Raw genomic sequence first — 18,080 nt, 5'->3', positions numbered from 1 at the left:
TCTTAACAAAGTACAAAGTACAAACAAAATACTTTGTAGCCATGAGCACATGAGCACATTACTATGATGGAAAAGAAGACACTTTTATGTTTTTTTTGCTGATATCAATTTATTAATAATTTTATTGTTTCACAGATACAGATCAAATGTTATGCAATTAATGTAAATTTATAAAAAAAAACATTTCTGAACTAAAAAGTATTAAAAATACCTCATAGTACAAAGAAAATGCAGTTATAGTTGCTTATTATACCTGTACCAGTATAAATCTAAGCAGGCTGTATATACTGTACATTATACAAACGCAGTACTGTCATAAGATTCACGTACCTTGTGTATATATATGCACCCTGTACATATTGATCCATGATTCACCCATATAAGTAACCTTTATGTTATCGATCCATATTAGTTTGAGCATGTTTGCACCACTGCACTATTGTCCTCTGGTCAAAATTACGTCATAATTAGCAGTTAAATATTTCTTGTCCTTCCATTGCACTACCGTCTTGTGCAGTAAAAATACTAGTACACATACTAGGAGTCAAATTCCTCTATGTACACTCTACACTATGTACATGGTAAATAAAGCTGATTCTAAATATTTGTATCTTGGTATCTTTCCCTTGCTAATCTGTTTAACAGGCAATAAGGTTCTTGAGTATTCAATGTAAATATTTGTGTGTTTTGTTGAGAAAAACATTTGAAAAGGACATTTAACAGAAGGTTGTTGTTTCTCCTGCTCTGTGATTGGTCAGCGTGGACCAGCACCCACCCCCTGCCCGGACCACTCCCCGTGCGCGCTTTCTCCACGTGACCCCTGTGCGCTCGCTCCTGCAAAGTTAAAAACAGACTTTGTTTACCCGCAGACTGTTTGTTCAAATGCTCTCAGACTAGTTCACCTGCTTCCCTCCAAACCTGCCCTGGGTCCTCGCCTCGCTCTCTGCACCTCCCAACGCAGAGGAGAGACTAACGTGCATTTCTCTCACGGGACATTTTTGCAAATTCATTTCTTCTTCTTCTTGTTTTTTTTTGTGGTTTTTTTTTGTTCTCCTCAGCTGAGACTGAGCTGCACGAAGGAACGGGGTCAGGGTTGTTGTTGTTGTTTTTTTTCTCCCCTTCCTCCATCTTTAGTTTAAAGACTTTGTTTTTATAATTCATTTCTGGATCCGCCTGGTTTGTGTTTTTTGTCGTGCGGGTTGCAGAGACACAGAGAGAGAGAGAGAGAGAACCGAGAGGGATCTTCTTCTTTTAACCGAGCACTTGAGGCAGAGAAGAACCATGGCGACCGAAGTGGATACGTGGCCCGCCGCTCAGCAAGCCGACGGTGAGTGCATGAATTCGGCCGTGCCTTGCGTCGCCTGCCCGGGGCGCAGAGGCCGATGTCTGGGGGGGGGGAAGCCCCGTGGCTCTCTCCCTGCTCCCCCACCTCCACCATCCATTGTCCCTGCATGGGATGGGCTGCAGCCATGCTTCACCATGTGCTCCCTTTAAACCCCACACACACTCACACTCTGCCTCACACACACGCATGATCGGTGCAACACGCACATTGACGCATCGATGCACTTCATCCAAAACCATTTTAAAACCAGCATTTTAACGCTTTTTTTTTTTTTTTTTTTTTTGCAGCTTCGTCGCGATTGTTTTGTTGTTGAGCTGCTTTCACGTTTAACCCTTTCGCGTTTGTGATTGGACGAGGACACGACGCTTACTTCCGCCTTGGCGAGCCCGTGTGTAATGCGCGATAACACAATGTCCTGGTGTATTTGTGTACCAGGACACTCTTCTTCGATGCGAAGGCACGACGCAGATCGAGCTGCTTTGTTTCCTGCCCCCCCTCTTTTACGATATTACACTTCCTCAATCTCATACATGTACATAAACGACCCCGTTGTTTTCTATTATTCTGCACGTTTCAACCTTTTATTTAACGCAGGAGACATTTGATTCCAATTTCCTGCAGAAAATCTGAAGCTATTGTTGTTTTTTTCGTATGTTGCACGCTTGCAGATCAAATTGAGCACAAAGCAAATCAAAAAACAGGATGTGATTTGTGGTTAACCTGCACCAGCAGCCATGTTTACGTCGTCCTACATGTCCCACACGCCCCCCCTTTAATGTAATTGACACTGTGAGTTATGTTTATGTTTTGCCTGTGTCTCCTTGTGTTCCCTGTCTATCTGTCTCTGAGCCTGACAGTGACGTAGCCATGTATAGCCCCACTATAAGAGCCAATAGGAACAGCCTCCTTTATATAACCTCGGCTGCTGCTGTATTTAAAGGTTACATAAGAAATGTATAGTGTAGCTGAGTAAACAGCAGGTTGTGTTGAGTCAAAGTGAGAATTCACAAGTTCAAGCTCAATAAAACCTGGATTTGTGTTTGTATATAAAAAACACTTGCAGCTGATTCACCTTAGGTTGTACAGAGGGGGGGAGGATCTGTGCATGTGAGACACCACATGGTTTGTTGCTGGCTTGTTATGTTTGTGTGTGTGTGTGTCTGTGCGTGAGAGAACGGCACAGATGGCTTCTCCTGGTGAACTCCACTGGCCTTTCTCAAGGAGGGTCGGCCATGCTTGATCGAGCAGCCTCTGTTGATGAGGTTCACACACACAGACACACGCATGCTGTCAAAGAGTCTATTGTCTGAGCTGAGAAGGAAAACAAACCCCCAATATGTTGTGGGTCAGACTGGAAGCTGGACTCGCACAACAATATAGGATGTATTTTAAACTGACATAGTGGAACACGCGTCTTGTCAAACATTATCAGTCATTCAACCTTCAAAACTTTATTTCCACATCAAAAAAGTTGATTCAAATTTCTTTCTGAGCGAATAGAATAGTAAATGTTAAAAACCAGTGTTAACTTCCAGGCTTGTAACAATTCTTCATTAAATTATCTAACTTACATTAACCAAAATAGTTTCAATTATCCTGAGCAATTCCCAATTTTATTCAAGGTAACAGGATTGTTTCATTTTGGTCGGACTTTCACACCTCAATTTATTTATCCAAATATAACATATCAATTACCAGAGTTTAATAATGACTTAAAAAGTGTAGAAACACATTTTTTAGGTATTTATTGAAAGGACAGGAGAGGCCTGATGGGAAGGGAGCGGGGAAGATGCTCAGCAAAGGACCAGGTTGGAACCGAACCTGGGGTGCTCGGTTTTCAGGGCACGCCTAAAAGTTAACTGAGCTTGGTGTCGGTTCTGTTTCAGGGGAGAATGTGTTTTGGGTATTTTGTCTTGATATAAAACTAGAATGAGAAATGACTTTAAAATGAGACATTATCAAGTAGTGTTTCACCACTAATGATCTGCACGGCCTGTGTCAGTTATCGTTCAACACAGAGGCGATCTGTGTTCTTCTGATTGCCCCGTAGGTGCAGATTTATTGCCTCGTGTCAAACCACACCTCTGAGAACATTTACATAACTCCCTGGGTAAATAAATGCATTAAGTGCACAAAAGAAACCCGCAGCCTTAAACCTGAAGCCTTCCCTTCACGTTTCCTTGCCTTCTGTTTTTTTTGCTAACCCCTCCCCCCCCGACATGCATTCATTAACACATTTACATCAAGTCCTCGAGTTGGGAAACTGAACCCCACCTGTGTAACGTGGTGTTTCACAGTGCACCAGTGGAGGTGATTTTAAATGAAAAAAACAAACACGTTATCAGACTCTCGGCCGCTTATCTGAGTTGCTCTAATCTCTTGAACGCACATCCCCCTCACACTATCTGTATTATTGCTCTGTGACTTTGCACAGGGTGACTCAAGACGCAAAGAAGCAAATCAATGACGTGTGTGTGTGTGTGTGTGTGTGTGTGTGTGTGTGTGTGTGTGTGTGTGTGTGTGTGTGTGTGTGTGTGTGTGTGTGTGTGTGTGTGTGTGTGTGTGTGTGTGTGTGTGTGTGTGTGTGTGTGTGTGTGTGTGTGTGTGTGTGTGTGTGTGTGGTCCTAATCCTCTGTCGTCGAAGTTTTTTTTTTTTTTTCAAGCTAAACTCAACTGGAGTCTCCTGAACTAAATGACAGTTAAACCCTTGAGACATCCACACCCTTCTCTTTTCCCTCTGATAGATAATCACCACAGGGCCACGTACAGGGGGGCTGCTCCATTTGTCTCCTGTATCAATGTGCAGATGCTTGATTTTAGAGGACAGTGGAAAGAAAGAAAAAGTTCTCTCTCGGCAGATAGTCACTCATTACCTCCTCCAAGGAGGTTACGTTTTCTGCAGTGGATTCAGATGTGGTTTCATAGGGGTATACGCTTTTTGTCAGCAGCTGTATATACTAAATGGAGCTAGAAACCTGTATCAAGTACCGATATGTAACTGAGAATCGTAATGTGACCTTAGCTATAAAGCTTGTTTTGATTTAAGGGGACTGTTGGGCCTTGGCGGACGTATACGTTCTACAGAGGGCAATTCTAACTGGACCTATATTTAACCAGATTCTTTAAAGGAGAGTTTCAGGGCTAAAAAAAAGCAGCACAACAATTTTATAAAGTAGAATAAAGACGAGAAGAAAATACGTAGAATCATAGCAAGTGTCTGCATGCATCATTTCTCGTCTTTTCTTTTTTGCAAACCGACGAGCTCAACAGGATTGTCGGCCCGTGCACGTCAGATTAGCCACCTCTGCCCTCTTAATCACAACCAAGAGTGCCAGCTGAAGTTAACACAGTGGATAAGTTGCTGGCAGCCTGGGATTTGTTGCAATATAGTTCTTAAGTTGCACAGGGATTTAAAAGGCTCTGTTCATTTCCTCCACTTTCTGACCGGTGCCAACGCAAAGCAGATTCAGAAGAGATGAAATTCAAAACAAATGGCCTCTGCTTTTAAACACCGGGCTGCGGCCTTTCAGGACAGATTCCCTCCAGACATGTATAGAAGTACTGTGCCACAAAGAGATAATGTAGCTGGTTAAACTTTGGATTACATCTACTATCTTTTACTTCCCTGGCCAAAATACACATTTTAGGATTATGCAGACATGTTTCACAGACACACGAGTTGACGCCTGCTTCACTGTGAAATCAACTCCCGGTGGTGACTGCGCACGAGGGCTTCACGTTTCTGTCGGAGGCTTCGTGTTTCTATGACACATTTGTGTGAGTTACAGACAGGATGAAGATTTTCTTTCAAACTAGTTGTATTTTACATGTTTTAAGCTCAATAGATTCAATCTGAAAAATGTTCTCTTTGCAGGAAACAGTTTTCTAGGGTCAAACTCACACATGCACACACATCATTGTTCACAGAGTGAAGCAGCAGGAAGAAAAACACATTTTTTGAGTGGACTGGCTGCATTTGAGGAATTCTGACAATTCATGGTTGTGGGTTTGAAAACTAGATCCACCTCTAGGGGAGGTGTGTAAGAATCTGTGCTCTACTGACCCCCTTCTCATTCAAACAACATGGCAACTTCACAAATTCTCAAAGCTAAACCCGTCAACACTGCAGCTCAGGCTCTCTGGCTGTGGAAAGCTCCCACGCAGCTTGTAGAGCAGAGGTTGTCCGTGGACCTGTTTGTTTTAACTGCAGGGGCGGTTTTTAATATTTGGTTTGGTGTTAATTTCTTTGTCGGCAGGTTGAAGATGAGTGTGTGAGTTTGCTGCAGCAGCTTTACGGGGACAGTGACCCACAGACCTACCTCTGTTGAGTAGACTACAGCTCTTTAAGCAGCAGCTACAGTCCAGCTCTGCATTACAGCCGCACATGATCCGTGCCAAGTTGAAAAAAGTGACTCGACTTGGCTGCATTTTATTGAGCTCGTTTTGCAACTCTCCTCTTGGCGAACACCTCAGACGTTTTCTGCTTTTTTCCCTTCCTGCTCTTTTCCAGTGGGCCGGCCGTGTGTTTGGCTCGCAGCCATTGGTTAGTTCCTAATTTACAGCGCTGGCAGGCCTTGTGGCCTACATGAGGGGAAGGGAGGCGGAGTCCGGCGGATGAGATGACACATGGTCGGTTGTTTACGGATTTTTGAAGACCATGGGTGTGGTGCAGCTCCGTCTTCAACAGGTTAATGCAGGGAGGTGTCCTGCTTTTTGCTCAGATGAGCCTCCCTCTAATTTGCTCTTTACACAGCTTGAGCCGACTGAACTCGGCAAAAGTTTTGAGCACATTTAAAAAGTTGTTTGCAACAGAAGTACGATGAAAACTTTTAGCTGCGGTTGCTGCCGATCTTCAGATAGTTTGTTTTATCTGTGGCTCGGACATTATCCCCCCCTCTCCTCCCCTCTGTGTGTTTTCCATAATACTGTAATCTATAGGGCCACAACGTTTCAAACTGCCATGCGGACACATGTATAAGAGGAGCTAAGTATTCATTACACCCTCACACATTCCTCCTCCTCCTGCTGCTGCTTTCCGTCTCTCCTTCAGCCTCTTGCCGTCATGTGACCCCTCCCGTCGTGGACCCAACCAGGCCATATGTAGTCAGGTCCACGCTAGCTGCTGGGGACAGATCGCGAGAATACAGAGGAATGAAAAGATACTGGTGTCAGCATTTCTGCAGCATGTGTTGCCCTTTGCTCCCTCCCTCCCTCCCTCCCTCCTTCTCTCTCTCCTCCCCCCTTCTCTCTCTCCTCCCCTTCCTGCAGAAACACTCCAGTACTACTTGTTGTTGTTGTTGTTGTTGTTGTAATTCTTTCTCCACACTTACAAGAAGCGTATCCCTAAAACTAGTACTTATTTCTACTCACCAAATACAATTACATTAAGTTGCTTGACACATTGATCCATATTACATCTAACACAGCGTGCGTGTGTGTGTGTTGTTGAGTTTGCTCCGTGTTGTGTCGCAGTTAACCTGGTGTGCAAGGCACTTGACACATGGAGGTGGCTGTAGCGCACGCAGTCACTCAGCATTGTTTTTTTACGCTCTGAGTCGAGGTTTCCTGAACCCACACTGGATAAAAGTGTTGTTTGCAGTGCAGGTAAATCTAAGCCCAACCAATCACATTAGTTTAAACTTTGTGGTGCAGAGAAAACTTTCTGCCATAATATTTGTTCAGAAATAAAATCGTCTTTTTCCACCATAAGCATTCCCTATGCTCAGTTGAGCAACTTTAAACAATCTACAATCTGGAACTTGCGCCCGAAAAACTGGTTCAACTCTTCAACACTTTGCGGCTCTACCTCTTGTGTTTCGGGGGTTGGGGGGGGGGATTATCATGACCAATAAAACCAACCAAAACATTGTGACCACCATATAAATATATAAAAATCTAAGCTTCTCTATTTTTGTGTAGGGTTAAGGTTAAACGAGAAACAGTTTTTTTTAAATGTTAGCAAGTTGAACCAACTCCGAACAAGCCCGAGCACAAGTGAGCTTATTCTCTCGTTTTGCGTTCAGATGATGATGGTGGTAACTCAATGTGCAGTAATTGTTTCCTTAACTACAAATCCACTGCTCCATCTCTCTGATCACAGGCTTGTTCTCTTTCGACGGAAACCTGGCACACGCCAACCATCCCCGCGGCAGCCACGAGGACGAGGACGAGGACCTGCTGAACGAGGCCGAGCTGAACGGCAACTGGACGCCGCAAGAGAAGGCGCTGCACGATGCGCGGCTCAAAGCCAAAGCCAAGCGTCGCCTGCGCAAGTCCTCGTCCCGCAACTCCACCAGCGAGTCCTTCTCCGAGTCGGGAGATGTGGCAGGAGGCGACCCAAACAGTCCAAAAGGCAAAGTCAACGCCAACGACCGCAAATCCAGGACGGGCAAGGGCAGAGGCCTGCCAAAGAAAGGTACAGGTTGTGCTCACAGGGATTGAGGCAGAGGGAAATTACACTTTGAAGAGCTTGATTCATATTAAATATTTTAAGTTGGAAAAGTTGAAACCACTGATATAAATAACAGTCATAGTTGTCTCGTCTCTGGTCGTGAAATGTTGAGAAGTGTGTATAGTTTGTATTTACACCATGTGCTGATTGTTGACAGTGACAATCAGTTTGGCTGAAAACCTTGTGTGTTTCATGACCTGCATTTCATCAGCTGTTCAAACTGCGTTGGGAAAAATGAATCTGTAGCGAGCTCCACTTATCTATGGTTTGTTTGCTGGTTGTCTGCAGGTGGGGCTGGTGGTAAAGGAGTGTGGGGGGCTGCTGGGATGGTTTACGAAGACGAGGAGCCTGACGTGCGGGACCCCAACTATGATGAATTTGCCCAGGTGAGTGAGTGAGTGGGACAGACTGGGAGTTTGGTACCCGGTCTGTTTCTTCAGCATTTTGCATCATAAAAGTAGTGATTTCTGTTTGACTGAGTTATCGTTCAACGATAAAATCTGCAGATATGAGCCTTTCACAGACAAATTTATTTTCAGTATTGAATAATAAATCTTTCAATATTTTCCTCAATAAGTTGTATATATTGGTATAAAATGAGAGGATGAAATCTGTAGCTTGCTTCTTTTATCTGATCGATGATTTTAAAGATTCATTTTATTTTCATAAAAGGCGGAGATTCTTTTTTTCGTCAAACTGACTAATTCTTTAAACTTTATATATTCTGTCTCTGGTGCCAACCCCTTAAATACTGATGCTACGCAGCCAACATGTTGTTTTTCCACTAATGAATGAGCATCGGCAGCTCAGGTTAGTTTATCTCAGTTGTTGTTGGTCAGACGTGTTGTTTTCAGCAGCTTTTTGTTCCACAGAGGCCCACTGATCTGAGCTGTGTTGTGTGACACCTTTTATTTCTTGTGTCAAACAAATGTGCTGATGTTGAGGCTGCTGCTGATGTTGACGCTCCGTATATACAAGAGGCTTCGCCCTGTGAACAAGATGATTGTCAACACACCTATGTCGAGAATATATTGGTTTCTTATCTTGGAGCATATGATCAATGGACCAGTTTTTGTAATTTATACTGGATTGTTAAAGTATTGAAAACACAGGGCCACAGCTCATTAAAAAAAACATGTCCGCTCACATGATGGTTTCACCCAGATGGCCCCGTCCCATCACAATCAACTGTATTTTCAATCTTTAACCCCGTTATCGAGCTGAACGCTCTGTGGGACGCTGAGTTTGTCTCCTGCTAATGGTCACGCTGACTCAACACACAGTGGGAATGGAGCCTGTGGGATTTGGCCTTGAGAGCAGTGGAAATATGTCAGTGTGTTAAGAGGGAACTGGGACAGAGTGGTACCAAAAAAAAGCAGACGGGGACATGTGCAGTTGAATTTGAAGCAGCCTGCGGGGCTCACCTGAGCAGAACGCCTCCTCCCGTCCAAATTTTTGGGAAAAGCTTTATTCTTGTTTGACCAGTCCTTGATCAGGCTATAAATGGCTCTTACATGAAGAATATTGTCTGTACATGTAGAACAAGTACAAAGTAAAATGGAAAGTACTTGTGCTGGGATTATTTGATCAGTGCTGCTTATTGTTCTCCAGGTGGAGCAACACCTCACCTCAAAAGTAGCCGGACTGGTTTTGACCGACGTACTGGAACAAAAACCGACAAGTTTAAATTGTTAGTTTGCTTTGCAGAAGAAAACACACATAACACATCAGGATTTTTATATAAGTCACAATAATTTACATTTAACTTTTTTCTCAGGTCATTGAGCTTAAATGTCAGGATCCCATGCTGGATCAATACTGGATTGCAAATAAAAAGGTTGCATCTTGTGCATCCACTTTGTTGTGCCTGTTACTGATGATGTGTGTTATTGTTGTTGTGCAGGGAGACACGGTTTATGCAAAGGTGTTGCCAGAAGTCGATGAGAGGGAGCTGGAGAAGATGGTCAACCCGATTGTGAAGGAGTACTTTGAACATGGAGACACAAAAGAAGTGCAGGTACAAGCTTTCAAATCATTTCTTCTTCCTCTTCACATGCTGCTTCATGTTCACCATTAATTAAATCATTAGATCAGTAACCGTATTTGTTAAGCTGCTCTCCGACATGTTCTGGAGTCCAGACATTTTCCAGAGGGGCTGCATGTGTGAACGCAAATATCCAAGTCAGTCACTCTGGACATTTTCCAGTAGTTTTTCCTGCCATCCCCCAAGTAAAATGTCTGGAAAAATAGAGTGAACCCATATGAGAATACAGTAGGGAACTAGAGGGCCAAGGCTAATGCTGTATCTCACCAAGTCTTGACATTTTCTGGAGTTCATGTCTGAAAAATGCTTTAGTGAGAGACCATGTAGTTCTGTAAACTGGATATGTTACAGTTTACACTTGTGTTATGCACATTAATAATTGACTTTAAGTTTAAGTTTACTCCACAATAACCCTAATTCTTTTTATTTGTCCTCCTTCCTGCCAGATGTTGCTGAAGGGCCTCAACCTGGGCCACCATAAGTTCGAGTTCTCCTCCCTGGCCGTGTCCCTGTCCCTGGAGGGCAAGGCGAGCCACAGAGAGCTGACCTCCCGCCTGCTCTCTGATCTGTCGGGCAAGATGCTGTCACAGAGCGAAATGGCCCGAGCCTTCGACAAGACGCTGAAAGAGCTGCCAGACCTCATACTGGACACACCGGAGGCTCCGCAGGTAAAACAAAGACACTGTTGTGCATAAGTAGCTCATAAGAGGTTGGGGACACGCTTCAGGGCTTTACTCACTTTAAAGATTAAGTACGACACAAAATGAATTTAGTTTTGATTGATGTTACACACACAACATTTGAGCTTTTAACACAATCACATTCATTCCTGGGTCAAATGACTCTGCAGTAGTCGTCTGTATTCATCGGCCTAAGCTTCAAATAACAGTGATGGAAACATGACACCAGGCTAATTTCCCTCCTGTTTCCGTAGCGATGCTATGGCGTGCGACTCTGAGGCATTGAAGTCTTAGAAGGACTTTGCAAACTCTGCAGCTCGTTGCCTCCTCAGTTAAAACATGTTAGTATCTTGCTCAGATCAAGAATGTGTGTTAGTCAGATAATGTAAATCAGTCTAGAGGCCAAGGGTTGTAAATGGTATTATGTGTGTCCCCAATCTAATAAGTCGAATTAAAAAGGGCCTTAAATTGCTCAAAGAAAACAAGTCAATGATGAGACACATGCTACTATTCAAAAAGGATTGGGTAAAGTGGAACCACGTCTTCATGCCGTCACGCTACACCACAACATGTTGGACTTTAATGTGCGATACTGGGATGTGTTCTCTTTCAGATGCTTGGCCAGTTCATAGCCAGAGCCATCGCGGACCACGTCCTCCCCATGTCTTTTCTGGACTGTTACAAGGGCAAAGTGGACTGTGAGCACGCCAGGTGAGCCAACACAAGCAAAGTTACTGTGCTTATTAAAAAAAAATCTACCTCATATTGTCATTCAAATAAATGTCTTTGTCAGGCGTTTTCAGACATGAACTCTAGAAAATTGGGTGCGGATATTTTTCAGTGTCTTTCACAAATGAAGAAAGTAGTTGGAGATTGTTGGGGTCAGACATGTTCACACCAACAGGAAAATGTCCAAAGCATTCAGGCGAGGGGTGGTTCCTGTGTTGAGGACATGAGACGTATCCATTCTGCTGCGGAAATCATGTGTTTTTGTTCACAGTGCATCCACACCACCGTTGGCTCTTATCACCAAAAGCTCTAAAATCTCCTCATCTTGTTAGACATCTCCAGCGTATTCTACGTGCAATAGCATCTCTAATACACCCTGAGATATATGTCTATATTTTTCAGTTTTGCTGAAACGTTATCGAAAGGCCCACTCACTGTGAAATGTCCTGCTGTATTCTCACATGGGCTCACTCCACTCTTTCTGGACATTTTACGAGTGGACTGAAAAAGTTCAGGAAAATGTCTTGAGCACCTGACTCGGACATTTGCGTTCTCACATACACTACAAAAATGGAATTCAGTGCATGTCAGAAATAATAGACAGTGGTTATGTTCTGACAGTGGATCAGTTTGAGATATTACTGAGAGCAAAGAAGAAGGAGCAGCCACAGTGAGGTGTTAGATGAAGAGCAGCAGGCGACAGGCTGAACACCTCCAACCAACTTGTGTCAGTGCACCTTGCTGTTCAAAGCCTCGTGCGATGTGAGGTGTAAAATCAAAACCCAGAATGAAAGGTTATTACCTGACTTCTATATCAGGTATCGACCAGGACTGAAATCTTCAAGATTACCACTTTTTTATGGGCTCTTAAGGTGGATCTGTCCAGTTAATGTCACAGTAAAATGGGCAAACATGGAAAACAGATGCAACAAAAATCCAATTTGCCGTTCCTCCTCTGTGAGTTTAAAAGGCGCAGATGTGTGGTTGTCAGATAATATTTCCACAGAACACAACATCTGTGTAATGTTGTCTTGATCATTTTTGGACCTCCATGCTAAATTGGGTAATTCACTTTAGTGTTGTAGTAGATGCATTTAAATCACATTGCGGTTGTGGTGTCTTATTTTTTCCAGAGTGGCTTTAGACCGTGCCGCTGTGCTGCTGACCATGAAGAGGGAGATGGTTCGTTTAGATAACGTGTGGGGTGTGGGCGGAGGCCTGAGACCTGTCAAACATCTCGTCAAAGAGGTAAGATCAGATCACATTTAAAAAAAACCTTGCCTGCTCGTTTCGCTTCTCTAAATGATTTAATAGATAAAATCCCCAACACCTGAGATTGAGAACGAGCTGTTCTCTCTTTGTTGACATTATGTAAACAGAAGGCAGAGATGCATGCTGGGTAGAGAGCCACTGGCCAACACGCTGCTATGTTGCTGTGTCAGCAGAGCGCTTTTTCTCCCGTGAGAAGTGGGAACTGCAAAAACGAGGGGGACACACACACACACACACACACACACACACACACACACACACACACACACACACACACACACACACACACACACACAGTGGCACCACACGTGTTCTCCTCTTTGTTTACATTTATTGTTCCAGGATCTTGATTTCGGAAGTGGTTGTGAAATAAGTGGGAGTTTCAACCGCACATTTTGTCAAATTGTTAAGTTACACAGCATTTGACAAGGACCACACTCTCATTTCAAAAACATATGTTTTTGAAATGAGAGTGTGGTCCGTCATTGTGTTTTCAGTTGCGTAGCGTTGTGCAATCCTAAGGAGAGTCAGCCTCTCCCGTCCACTTCTGATTTCCTGGTTGGTTGCCTCTCTCGCTCTCTTCTGTCTGTTGTTGTCCTTTAACTCCTTTCAATTTCTTTATCCTCCCTTCTCCGTCACTGTCCTCACATTGACTCACATTCCCTCAGCTCGCTGAATTAGACCCAGAGTTGACTCAGAAGTGTTGGTTCAGCTCTGAGAGGTTTGCACTTGTTACATTGATCGCGCTTGTCTCAAACCTCAAGTGTGACTAATTGTTCCATAAATAGGTTCAAGTGAAACGGTGCATGCAGCTCAGCAGTTAACCACGCCGAATAAAAAATGAAGCCCAGACCTAAAGATTCGAGTGTAGATGCAAACAAGAACAAATGCTTGAAAGAAGAAGGTTTTTGAAACGGAATAGTAACTGGCACTGTGATGGTGGATTGCATGTTCTGTCCATAACACACCCATGATTAGTTAAATACAACCCGTCTAAAACATGTCTGGCACAGGGACCTTTTTCCTGCTGTTAATCTGCTAGCAGTGGATTTAGACGCACCCTAAATACTCCTGCACCATTGGCTTTAGTCCGTGTGAGTAGATTGTTGAAGTAGAGACCCTTGAGTTGTGAGTTATTTCAGACATGTGCCAAGGAAGCCGGGTTATTGCTGGAGTCAATCCTCTGCTGTAGCTGGACGGAAATTCTTTTGAGCTACAGGTGTTATTCAGCTCTTTGTGTTTATCCGTGTGAATACAGATGCATGTCGAGTTTTCTTCCCAAAAACTGTAAGACTTCCAATATCCTGGAAGGAGTCACGACTTGTAACAAGGAAATAATAGATGTGTGCTATCACATGATAAATTCAGCACAATCTATATATTTTTTTCATTCATTAAGTAAAATCCCACCTTTGCTATTCATGCAGTCACATTTTTCAAAATAAAAGCCTCAGAAGGTGAAGGAATTTTTCCCTCTAAACAAATACTTTCATTTTGTATAACGATGGACCGTTGTTTTGGTACACTGCTCCAATGTGAGTTAATAAATTTCGGTGCACATTTGACTTGAGTCTTTACAGGATCAACCCAGAGTAATGATGGTACAGGTATAAGTCTCCAGCTGTGTTTGATCCAGTCGGCACCTGCACTGTTAATGACCTGGTGTCGTTGTGCAAACAAACCAGAAATCTCAACAGTATATATTAAAGAATACAACAATGGTCTCATTCATATGCCTTTGTTGCAGATGAACCTCCTGCTCAAAGAGTATCTGATATCTGGAGACGAGAAAGAGGCAGATCATTGTCTGAGAGACCTGGAAGTCCCCCACTTCCACCATGAGCTGGTCTACGAGGTACTGTCAACCAACTTTCTCTCGTGCACATATATTAGCAGAGTTCAGTACTAGTCTATCAACCCAGAATGGTAAAGCACAATGCATACCACAGAATGATCATCCATCTTCCATACAAATGTAATAATGCTCAGTGAGGTTCAGATAGTTCAGTAAAAGTTTTCGCTGAATATTTTATTTGTGAGGTTTCTTATTTTGGCAAAGAAAATGGAATTTCATTTTGTTGAAACCCTAAAATATGTTTGTCATCAAAGTCAAAAACGTAAATACAATTATTCATAATTATAAATGTGTTAAGAGTGTATATACACTTGTTGTTTTGTAGTTGGGTGCAGTTTATGTTTTACGACCAGTTAAACTATTTTTACAGTTTGCAAATGATAATAATTAGTCAAAATGTCATAAGCTTTTTATTATCTTTTACGAGGACAACAGTCATGTTCAGTCCTTCATCTTCTCCTGACTCCTGGTGTAAAAAATGTCTGCCGGTAAATGTGTTCAAACACTGCCACCATGTGGGGAAATGTGCAACTTTCACTACTCTGGATTTGTGAAGCCTGATGCAGAACACGTCCCCTCTCTCTTACACACGATGGCGTATATTCTTGTTTTTCAGGTTGTAGTGATGGTGCTGGAGTCGAAAGGCGACACAGCCAGTCATATGATGATTAAGCTGCTTCAGTCCTTCTGGAAAACAGGCCTCATCACTGTGGATCAGATGAACAGGGTCAGTCCCCAAATGTCGTGAAATAATTTCAATAGATTTTAGACTTAAAGTATAAAAAATGTATGTGAATTTAATCTCGACTCTTCATGCCCGTTCTTGTTCTTCCTGTAGGGTTTCCAGCGCGTTTACGATGAACTCCCTGAAATCAACCTAGATGTGCCACATGCCCACTCCCTCATGGAGACCTTTGTGGACCTCTGCTTCCAGGAGGCGGTCATCACCAAACAGCTGAGGGATGCTTGTCCCTCCAGGTTAGTGAATAGTTGATAATAAGCTCTTCAGAATATAATTTTTCTTGTTATCTTATTATTAAGAATTAAGTGTTTCTCAAACACTAGTTTTTTATGCCTCCATGCCGTCGTCAACCGGTGGCAAAGGCATCAGATTTTCTGGGTATTGGTCTGTCCATTCCATTCTTGTGAACACGACGGCTCAAGAACACTGTGAGGGAATTTCTTCAAATTCTGAGTAAATGTTCACTCGGACTCAAAGATAAACTGATTAGATTTTGGTGGTCAAAGGTAACGGTGGCCGCACAAAAAGTTTTTCGGCCTCTTGAACATGATAGTTAAATTCAAACATGAACTGATTCTATTTCCGTGGTTAAAGGTCTCCGGTAAAGGTGACTTCATATGAGTCTGGAAAAAAAATCTGTCGACTGAAACCGACTGGTTGGCAGAGGCATACAACCACAGGGCGTAATTCTAGTTTCAATATACTTTTCTTATTGTAAATAAAACAAAAATGCATGGGTGCATAATCATTTCTGGAGTTCTCTGTCTCGAACACACTTTTTTTGTGCATAAGATGTTGATTTTAAAAAACTCAGAAGTATATCATTTAATTAAAAAAAATTAATCCGGCAAATGTTTTAAAACAGCTGGTAAGAATAGTTTTAGTGGGGACTTGTAGTATGTAGAATAAGTAGATGGTGGAGCTTTTGATTGGGACTATTTAAAGATGGGGATGAATACACATTTGGTGCAGTACTATGTATTTACATCCACAGGACTGTGTATATGTGACTGAACTCAGAATAAACTGCTCTGCCAATATTCATGAAATTGAAGGTACATGACAACCAGTGCAATAGTGTTGGTAACTGATGGTTTTAATAGTGGCACAGAGGAATGCACAGACAGCACCACAATTTGACAATGAGAAATATAATATTATAAGGTATATATCATACTATTATGTCTCTCAAACTTTTCTCCACCAGAGGGCGAAAGCGCTTTGTAAGCGAAGGCGATGGAGGCCTGATCAAGACCTAATGCAGGAAGAGGAAGAGTAGCAGGAGGAGGAAGAGGAGGAGGAGTCGCTACAGGTTCTTTATGCCTTGGTTCTGTTCCAGCGTGTCCCCCTGACATCAGGCGCGCCGGCCGTTTCCTTGTTCCTCTCCTGATAATGTTGTCATTACACAAACCAGCGTTGACGTTCGGTGAAAGTAGACTGAAGAGTGCTATGGGCGTTCAGTTCCCTTCATCTTGTTATTCACTGTTTTGACATTTTTGTAAGAATATTCTTTGTTTCTGGGGGTTGATGCGCCCCTGTTGCCTTAGTCTTTGTACCTGTTTGTGAAGAAATAATTCAAGTCAGAGCTGCAGAGGACAGACAGACACACAGACAGACGGGTGGACAGGATGGGTTTTGTGGGAGATGAGCTAGGGTGGTTTGTCTCTTGCTTTGCTTCACCTGTTGCTGCGTCTCTTTCTTTTTTTTTCATGTTATGTGCTATAAATGGACAAAAGCACTTAAAAGACAGAGCATACTGTGCAGTCAGTGAGCACTTAGTAATTTAGCTCAACAACAACAAACTTAAGCTTTTTATTTTCTGCCACAAATGATTTGAGATGATTAGGAACACCATGCTTTGTACCTTCTGGTTCCAGTGCTTCTATCCATCCCTCATGAACAGCGTTTTTTTTGTTCTCTTTTTTTGTCTAAGGCAAAATTTTCACTTTGTACAGCATAGCTATGAATGCAAGAGGTGTTTGGGCACTGTCAAATTGCATTAGGGCAAATATACTTTGGAAGCTCTTAATGAAAATAAGAATACAGTGGGGTTTAATATGTGTAAAGTTAATTGAACAAGCAATATTTTGAGCACTCTCGCCTTTGCTTGCTATTGATGTATCAGCAGCCACATGGTCAGCGATGGATTCTGGACAGGTAACCTCACAACATGAAGCCAAACTTGCTCTGGAGAGCAGAAATATTCTGGATCATCATTAAACTTTGATATTGTTTAACACGTCTGAAAAGGCAGCCCTGTTCGGTATATTCAGATTGTTTTCTGCAACTGTCTGTAAAAGTTTTACATGTTGACCAAAGTTATAAAATGTGGATAAGAAGTATATTTCATTCATTAAAAAAGGCATCAAAATGAAATCTGTTTTGTTTTTCTTCTGTGCCGACAGTATTTATGAAAGGGGAACCAGGAGAAGTAGAGATGTGGTTCATCTTGCTTACTCTACCCTAGAATGGACCCTTTATATTTAGTACTTTATATTAATATCTGGAGTGGGTCCTCTCATTTTTTTCTACAGTAGCCCAGACTGGACAAACTAAACACCTTTTTTAGTTTTTATGACAACTGAAGGCTGCCACAGGTTCTCTGTCATGTTTGGAAGGGGAGGATGAGGTGAGGGGTGTTCAGCTGCAACATGCAACTTTACCACTAGATGGCACTAAGTTGTACACACTGAACCTTAAGGTTTTTATTCTGTATTTGTCAATAAGATTTTTTTTATCTTAAAAACACCTTTTATGATCATTATACCACATTTTAATGGTAAATGGGAAGACAATGCAGATGTAAGGTGAACTACAGTTGATGTCTTAACCAAATTCAGTGTGTAGTTGTAGAACTGTATGTGGAGGACTGGATTTTTCTGTTTCTGACTCCAGTGCTGAGAACCATAAGTGGTGTTTCATCAACTTTAAAGGGAAACCAAATCAAAAATGTCCACACTGT

The 18,080-nt window shown here is 42.5% G+C and overlaps 1 protein-coding gene across 1 annotated transcript; it reads left to right on the top strand.

Moving 5' to 3' along the window:
- The first annotated feature begins 830 nt into the window (after positions 1-830).
- Positions 831-17,494, top strand: pdcd4a (programmed cell death 4a). Its single transcript, XM_034586666.1, has 11 exons — positions 831-1,327; positions 7,446-7,760; positions 8,085-8,182; positions 9,700-9,813; positions 10,287-10,508; positions 11,134-11,231; positions 12,383-12,497; positions 14,269-14,376; positions 14,993-15,103; positions 15,215-15,354; positions 16,326-17,494. The coding sequence occupies exons 1-11, from the start codon at positions 1,282-1,284 to the stop codon at positions 16,375-16,377; spliced, it is 1,419 nt and encodes a 472-aa protein (XP_034442557.1). The 5' UTR covers positions 831-1,281; the 3' UTR covers positions 16,378-17,494.
- Positions 17,495-18,080: the final 586 nt, after the last annotated feature.

Source organism: Hippoglossus hippoglossus, chromosome 1 (genome assembly GCF_009819705.1).
Source record: "Hippoglossus hippoglossus isolate fHipHip1 chromosome 1, fHipHip1.pri, whole genome shotgun sequence".
NCBI lineage: Eukaryota > Metazoa > Chordata > Actinopteri > Pleuronectiformes > Pleuronectidae > Hippoglossus > Hippoglossus hippoglossus.
The sequence above is the reverse complement of the archived record's forward strand: the minus strand, read 5'-3'. Positions and strand labels throughout refer to the sequence as shown.